Here is an 8,791-nt window from a genome sequence, read left to right on the forward strand (position 1 = left end):
GTAGGGATGGTCTCTTGATGTGTGTGTGAATTAAACTATTGTCGTGTCCTGGTAAGCATTCAAAATGTAAACAATAGTTTTGCGTATCAGGGAAAATGTACAGAGTAAAAAGTACATCATTTTCTTTAGGAATGTAGTGAAGTAAAAGTAAAAACCTTCATTTAATTAAGAATAAATTCGTTTTTACAATGACGGCCAAACCCGGGACAATTGTGCGATACCCTATGGGACTCCCAATCACGGCCGGTTGAGAGACAGCCTGGATTCGAACCACGGTGTCTGTAGTGACACCTCAAGCACTGAGATGCAGTGCCTTAGACCGCTGCGCCACTCGGAAGCCCAAGTAAAGTACAGATCCTCCAAAAACTACTTAAGTAGTACTTTCAAGTATTTCACCAAAGTACTTTACACCACTGGACATGACATAGACAGAGCTGTAGGTGGTTTCGACCAGGGGACAATGGTGCTTGGTGGCGGCTTGGGCCCCGGTGACCCCGCAGAGAGGGCAGACATACAGCCGCAGGTACAGGCACATCATGTCCCCATCCTGGTCCTTGAGGCTGTGGGACGAATACACAGACTCAGACTGCCCGTTGTATTTGCAGAAGCTGAAGAACTTTCGCTCAGGTGATGGCACCTCCTCCGGCGTGTTTCTCCCACTCTGGCCCCGGGTGCCCGCGGGGGATCTGGACGCTGCTGTAGGGGGCTCGGGACCCTCGGTGCTGCTCGGCCATAAAGGAGCGTCTTCATGCAAGAGGACGATTTCGGAATCCAGGGGTTCCATTTCGTGCCATAGTGGTGGTGTCGCCACAGGTGTTATCGGTGACAGCAAGGCTCGCGGCGGGAACTCTTCAAATTCCACCATGGTCGAGCATATCCCGGAGTCATGACCGTCAACGGTTAACGGTTCTGGGGTGAACTTGCCTAACTGCATCTCCCGCACTAGGTCAGCTAGCTTCATGTAGTCACGCCACGGTTGGAAACTCTTGTTTTCGGACTCCATGTAAGGCGGTAGGTCTTGGAGTTGACAAATCATAGCGTTCATACTATCACTTGTATTTTTTATATCCCAACAGACTAGTGTCTGATAACGATCAGAATGTACCAGAATAAAGAACGCTGGGTCTAAACTGACAACTCAACTGAAGGCAAATTTGACAACGTTCACGTTTTAACCTGTCAGTGTTTTGTTAAACAGCCAATCAGATGGCGTTGTGCGGAGTCCGTGGCACGTGACAACAGCCAATCAAATGGTTTCAAACTGACAACTGCTAAATTGGCAATTTTAGAAGATCAACTATTTGGGATAAAATGTTACACCTCAACAGTATTAAAAACTTCAAATATAACTGTTTAATCTATTCTAGGATCTAAATGGATAGGATTTAGATTATAATTCTTAGTTATATGAAGCTGTTTGATAATAGCCAATTGTAATAAGAACATATCAGTAAAATTCAAAACTGCTTTTTTTCTTTTTTTAATATTTATTTATTTCACCTTTATTTAACCAGGTAGGCCAGTTGAGAACAAGTTCTCATTTACAACTGCGACCTGGCCAAGATAAAGCAAAGCGGTGCGACACAAACAACAACACAGAGTTACACATGGAATAAACAAACGTACAGTCAATAACACAATAGAAAAATAGTCTATATACAGTGAACTTCCTTGTTGTTCACTATGCTTCGACGTCCTTGCTGTTCACTACTACCAAAACGATGTTATAACACAATGGAAATGACAAAGAAACAACATCTGAAACAGACAATATTATAAAACACACAATGGAAACGACATAAACAGGCATCCTACTGAAATGACCAGTCCAGGCAGGGACGGGGACGGGAGTTGGGGTAATCGGGGTTTGGAGAGAGCGATGGGGGACGGAGGGGAATACCGGGATTAGAGGAATGGGGAGATGGAGGAATTTAGTTACACTCAAATAAATACACACGCAACACTCTATACAAAAGTCCTTCTGTTATCATATAAGATCAATGATTACCTCAATCACCAATAATGGTTTTCCCTTTGGGGGGGATCAATAAAGTTACGTTGAAATCCATCGAATTGAAGAAAGATGGCAAAGAAGGAAGGATTTAAACAGTTTAGTAACTAAATTACACCCCATTCCCATCCAAAGTATCAACCCAGATTTGAACTGAAAGTGTGTGAAGTTATATGGACACAACGTTATAATAATAATGCAGCTCTATAAATCACATTTTATTGTGTCACATACACATATTTATCAGATGTTATTGCGGGTGTAGAGAAATGCTTGTGTTCCTGGCTCCAACAGTGCAGTAGTATCTAACTATTCACAACAATACACACAAATCTAAAATTAAAATAATGGAATGAAGAAATATATAAATATTAGGACGAGCAATGTCAGAGTGGCATTGACTTAAATACAGTAGAATATAATATAGTATATACATATGAGATGAGTAAAGCAGTATGTAAACATTATTAAAGTGATTATTGTTCCATTATTAAAGTGGCCAGTGATTCCATGTCTGTGTATACAGTAGTCTGAAGTTTACATACACCTTAGCCAAATACATTTAAACTCTGTTTTTCACAATTCCTGACATTTAATCCTAGTAAAAATTCCCTGTTTTAGGTCAGTTAGAATCACCACTTTATTTTAAGAATGTGAAATGTCAGATTAATAGTAGCGAGAATGATTTATGTGTTACGGCTTGGTAATCGTGGAGGAGGAATGAGGCACAGGAAGCAGCGAACACAGGGTAGTGGTGTTTTTAATATACACTCACACAAAAAACAAATGTTCCCACACACAGGGGAGAATATACATACGGCGTCAAACAACGTCGACACGAACATAAGCCGTCTGTCAAGAAACAATCAATAATCCCGCATGAACAGGAGCGGGCCAGCTAAACTAAATAGCCCCTCTAATGGACCTCCTCCATTCCTGCCATTATTGAAAGAGATTGTGATACTTCACATCTCAAAATTGGGTTACTTAATGTTAGATCCCTCACTTCCAAGGCAGTTATAGTCAATGAACTAATCACTGATCATAATCTTGATGTGATTGGCCTGACTGAAACATGGTTTAAGCCTGATGAATTTACTGTGTTAAATGAGGCCTCACCCCCTGGTTACACTAGTGACCAAACCCCCCGTGCATCCGGCAAAGGCGGAGGTGTTGCTAACATTTACGATAGCAAATTTCAATTTACAAAAAAAAAAACAATGACGTTTTCGTCTTTTGAGCTTCTAGTCATGAAATCTATGCAGCCTACTCAATCACGTTTTATAGCTACTGTTTACAGGCCTCCTGGGCCATATGCAGTGTTCCTTACTGAGTTCCCTGAATTCCTATCGGATCTTGTAGTCATAGCAGATAATATTCTAATTTTTGGTGACTTTAACATTCACATGGAAAAGTCCACAGACCCACTCCAAAAGGCTTTCGGAGCCATCATCGACTCAGTGGGTTTTGTCCAACATGTCTCTGGACCTACTCACTGCCACAGTCATACTCTGGACCTAGTTTTGTCCCATGGAATAAATGTTGTGGATCTTAATGTTTTTCCTCATAATCCTGGATTATCGGACCACCATTTTATTGCGTTTACAATTGCAACAAATAATCTGCTCAGACCCCAACCAAGGAAGATTAAAAGTCGTGCTATAAATTCTCAGACAACCCAAAGATTCCTTGATGCCCTTCCAGACTCCCTCTGCCTACCCAAGGACGTCAGAGGACAATAATCAGTTAACCACCTAACCGAGGAACTCAATTCAACCTTGCGCAATACCCTAGATGCAGTTGCACCCCTAAAAATTAAAACATCTGTCATAAGAAACTAGCTCCCTGGTATACAGAAAATACACGAGCTCTGAAGCAAGCTTCCAGAAAATTGGAACGGAAATGGCGCCACACTAAACTGGAAGTCTTCCGACTAGCTTGGAAAGACAGTACCGTGCAGTATCGAAGAGCCCTCACTGCTGCACGATCATCCTATTTTTCCAACTTAATTGAGGAAAATAAGAACAATCCGAAATTTCTTTTTGACACTGTCGCAAAGCTAACTAAAAAGCAGCATTCGCAAATGGAGGATGGCTTTCACTTCAGCAGTAATAAATTTATGAACTTTTTTGAGGAAAAGATCATGATCATTAGAAAGCAAATTACGGACTCCTCTTTAAATCTGGGTATTCCTCCAGGGCTTCATTGTCCAGAGTCTGCACAACTCTGCCAGGACCTTGGCTCAAGGGAGATACTAAAGTGTTTTAGTACTATATCTCTTGACACAATGATGAAAATAATCATGGCCTCCAAACCCTCAAGCTGCATACTGGACCCTATTCCAACTAAACTACTGAAAGAGCTGCTTCCTGTGCTTGGCCCTCCTATGTTGAACATAATAAACGGCTCTCTATCCACCGGATGTGTACCAAGCTCACTAAAAGTGGCAGTAATAAAGCCTCTCTTGAAAAAGCCGAATCTTGACCCAGAAATTATAAAAAACTATCGGCCTATATCGAATCTTCCATTCCTCTCAAAAATTTTAGAAAAAGTTGTTGCGCAGCAACTCACTGCCTTCCTGAAGACAAACAATGTATACGAAACGCTTCAGTCTGGTTTTAGACCCCATCATAGCACTGAGACTGCACTTGTGAAGGTGGTAAATGACCTTTTAATGACGTCAGACCGAGGCTCTGCATCTGTCCTCATGCTCCTAGATCTTAGTGCCGCTTTTGATACCATCGATCACCACATTCTTTTGGAGAGATTGGAAACCCAAATTGGTCTACATGGACAAGTTCTGGCCTGGTTTAGATCTTATCTGTCGGAAAGATATCAGTTTGTCTCTGTGAATGGTTCGTCCTCTGACAAATCAATTGTAAATTTCGGTGTTCCTCAAGGTTCCGTTCTAGGACCACTATTGTTTTCACTATATATTTTACCTCTTGGGGATGTCATTCGAAAACATAATGTTAAATTTCACTGCTATGCGGACGACACACAGCTGTACATTTCAATGAAACATGGTGAAGCCCCAAAATTGCTCTCGCTAGAAGCCTGTGTTTCAGACATAAGGAAGTGGATGGCTGCAAATTTTCTACTTTTAAACTCGGACAAAACAGAGATGCTTGTCCTAGGTCCCAAGAAACAAAGAGATCTTCTGTTGAATCTGACAATTAATCTGGATGGTTGTACAGTCGTCTCAAATAAAACTGTGAAGGACCTCGGCGTTACTCTGGACCCTGATCTCTCTTTTGAAGAACATATCAAGACTGCTTCAAGGACAGCTTTTTTCCATCTACGTAACATTGCAAAAATCAGAAACTTTCTGTCCAAAAATGACGCAGAAAAATTTATCCATGCTTTTGTTACTTCTAGGCTCGACTACTGCAATGCTCTACTTTCCGGCTACCCGGATAAAGCACTAAACAAACTTCAGTTAGTGCTAAATACGGCTGCTAGAATCCTGACTAGAACCAAAAAATTTGATCATATTACTCCAGTGCTAGCTTCCCTACACTGGCTTCCTGTTAAGGCAAGGGCTGATTTCAAGGTTTTGCTGCTAACCTACAAAGCATTACATGGGCTTGCTCCTACCTATCTTTCCGATTTGGTCCTGCCGTACATACCTACACGTACGCTACGGTCACAAGACGCAGGCCTCCTAATTGTCCCTAGAATTTCTAAGCAAACGGCTGGAGGTAGGGCTTTCTCCTATAGAGCTCCATTTTTATGGAATGGTCTGCCTACCCATGTGAGAGACGCAGACTCAGTCTCAACCTTTAAGTCTTTACTGAAGACTTATCTCTTCAGTAGGTCCTATGATTAAGTATAGTCTGGCCCAGGAGTGTGAAGGTGAACGGAAAGGCTGGAGCAACGAACCGCCCTTGCTGTCTCTGCCTTGTCGGTTCCCCTCTTCCCACTGGGATTCTCTGCCTCTAACCCTTTTACAGGGGCTGAGTCACTGACTTACTGGTGTTCTTCCATGCCGTCCATGGGAGGGGTGCGTCACTTGAGTAGGTTGAGCCACTGACGTGGTCTTCCTGTCTGGGTTGGCGCCCCCCCCTTGGGTTGTGCCGTGGCGGAGATCTTTGTGGGCTATACTCGGCCTTGTCTTCGGACGGTAAGTTGGTGGTTGTAGATATCCCTCTAGTGGTGTGGGGGCTGTGCTTTGGCAAAGTGGGTGGGGTTATATCCTGCCTGTTTGGCCCTGTCCGGGGGTATCATCGGATGGGGCCACAGTGTCTTCTGATCCCTCCTGTCTCAGCCTCCAGTATTTATGCTGCAGTAGTTTATGTGTCGGGGGGCTAGGGTCAGTCTGTTACATCTGGAGTATTCTCTTGTCTTATCCGGTGTCCTGTGTGAATGTAAATATGCTCTCTCTAATTCTCTCTTTCTTTCTTTCTTTCTCTCGGAGGACCTGAGCCCTAGGACTACCTGGCATGATGACTCCTTGCTGTCCCCAGTCCACCTGGCCATGCTGCTGCTCCAGTTTCAACTGTTCTGCCTGCGGCTACGGAACCCTGACCTGTTCACCGGACGTGCTTGTTGCACCCTCGACAATTACTATGATTATTATTATTTGACCATGCTGGTCATTTACGAACATTTTAACATCTTGACCATGTTCTGTTATAATATCCACCCGGCACAGCCAGAAGAGGACTGGCCACCCCTCATAGCCTGGTTCCTCTCTAGGTTTCTTCCTAGGTTTTTGGCCTTTCTCAGGAGTTTTTCCTAGGGAGTTTTTCCCAGCCACCGTGCTTCTTTCACATGCATTGCTTGCTGTTTGGGGTTTTAGGCTGGGTTTCTGTACAGCACTTTGAGATTTCAGCTGATGTACGAAGGGCTATATAAATAAATTTGATTTGATTTGATTAATGGCTAATTGACCACAGGTGTCACAAAATAAAAAAAGGGAAAAGCAAAAGGGAATCGGTGGCAGCTAATAGGCCGGTGACGACGACCGCCGAGCGCCACCCGAGCAGGAGGGGGCGTCACTGTCGGTGGGAATCGTGACAGTACCCCCCTCCTGACGCGCGGCTCCCGCAGCGCGCCGACACCGGCCTCGAGGTCGACCCAGAGGGCGAGGCGCAGGGCGATCCGGACGGAGGTGGTGGAACTCCCTCAACATAGATGGGTCCAGGACGTCCTCCGCCGGCACCCAGCACCTCTCCTCCGGGCCGTACCCCTCCCAGTCAACGAGGTACTGTAGGCCCCTCTCCCGGCGTCTCGAGTCCAGTATGGCCCGTATGCTGTACGCCGGGGACCCCCCCGATGTCCAGAGGGGGCGGAGGGACCTCCGGCACCTCATCTTCGTGAAGGGGACCAGCTACCACCGGCCTGAGGAGAGACACATGAAACGAGGGGTTAATACGGTAATAGGAAGGGAGTTGCAACCGATAACACACCTCGTTTATCCTCCTCAGGACTTTGAAGGGCCCCACACACTGCGGCCCCAGCTTCCGGCAGGGCACGTGGAGGGGCAGGTTCCGGGTCGAGAGCCAGACCCTGTCTACCGGTGCAAACACGGGCGCCTCACTGCGGTGGCGGTCAGCACTCCTCTTCTGCCGCGCACTGGCCTCCTTTAGTGAGTCCTGGACGGCTCTCCAGGTCTCCTTGGAGTGCTGGACCCAGTCCTCCACCGCAGGAGCCTCGGTCTGACTCCGGTGCCATGGTGCCAGGACCGGCTGGTAACCTAACACATACTGAAAGGGTGATATGTTAGTAGAGGAGTGGCGAAGTGAGTTCTGGGCTAACTCAGCCCAGGGAATATACCTCGCCCACTCCCCTGGCCGGTCCTGGCAATACAACCTCAGGAACCTGCCCACCTCCTGGTTCACCCTCTCCGCCTGCCCATTGCTCTCGGGGTGATAACCGGAGGTCAAACTGACCGAGACCCCCAGCCGCTCCATAAACGCTCTCCAGACCCTGGATGTGAACTGGGAACCTTGATCAGAGACAATGTCCTCCGGCACCCCGTAGTGCCGGAAGACGTGGGTAAATAGGGCCTCCGCAGTCTGCAGGGCCGTAGGGAGACCGGGCAATGGGAGGAGACGGCAGGACTTAGAGAACCGATCCACAACCACCAGAATCGCCGTGTTCCCCTGAGAGGGGGAAGATCTGTCAGGAAGTCGATGGACAGGTGCGACCATGGTCGTTGTGGAATGGGGAGGGGCTGTAACTTCCCTCTTGGTAGATGCCTAGGAGCCTTACTCTGGGCACACACCAAACAGGAAGAGACATAGGACCTCACGTCCTTAGCTAAGGTGGGCCACCAGTACTTCCCCCTTAGACTCCGCACTGTCCTCGCCTCACCAGGATGACCCGCAGTGGGTAGCGTGTGCGCCCACAGAATCAAACGATCACGAACACCGAGCGGCACATACATGCGCCCCACGGGCACCTGCGCAGGCGCAGGTTCCAACACCAATGCCCGCTCGATGTCCGCGTCCACCTCCCATACCACAGGTGCCACCAGCCAAGACGCTGGAATGATGGGAGTTGGATCGATGGGCCGGTCCTCCGTGTCATAGAGATGGGACAGTGCGTCAGCCTTAGTATTCAGGGAACCCGGTCTATAGGAGATGGTAAACCTAAACCGGGCGAAGAACATGGCCCACCTCGCCTGACGTGGATTCAGTCTCCTCGCTGCCCGGATGTACTCCAGGTTTCGGTGGTCGGTCCAGATGAGAAAGGGGTGTTTATCCCCCTCAAGCCAGTGCCGCCACACCCTCAGAACTTTGACCACTGCTAGCAACTCCCTGTCCCCCACATCGT

General features: G+C 46.9%; 1 protein-coding gene across 1 annotated transcript; it reads right to left on the reverse strand.

Moving 5' to 3' along the window:
- Positions 1-368: 368 nt before the first annotated feature.
- Positions 369-1,185, reverse strand: LOC115207150 (nanos homolog 3-like). Its single transcript, XM_029774135.1, has one exon. The coding sequence runs from the start codon at positions 1,043-1,045 to the stop codon at positions 371-373; it is 675 nt and encodes a 224-aa protein (XP_029629995.1). The 5' UTR covers positions 1,046-1,185; the 3' UTR covers positions 369-370.
- Between the last annotated feature and the right edge of the window lie 7,606 nt (positions 1,186-8,791).

The sequence above is a fragment of the Salmo trutta genome, chromosome 14 (assembly GCF_901001165.1).
Source record: "Salmo trutta chromosome 14, fSalTru1.1, whole genome shotgun sequence".
Classification (NCBI taxonomy): Eukaryota; Metazoa; Chordata; class Actinopteri; order Salmoniformes; family Salmonidae; genus Salmo; species Salmo trutta.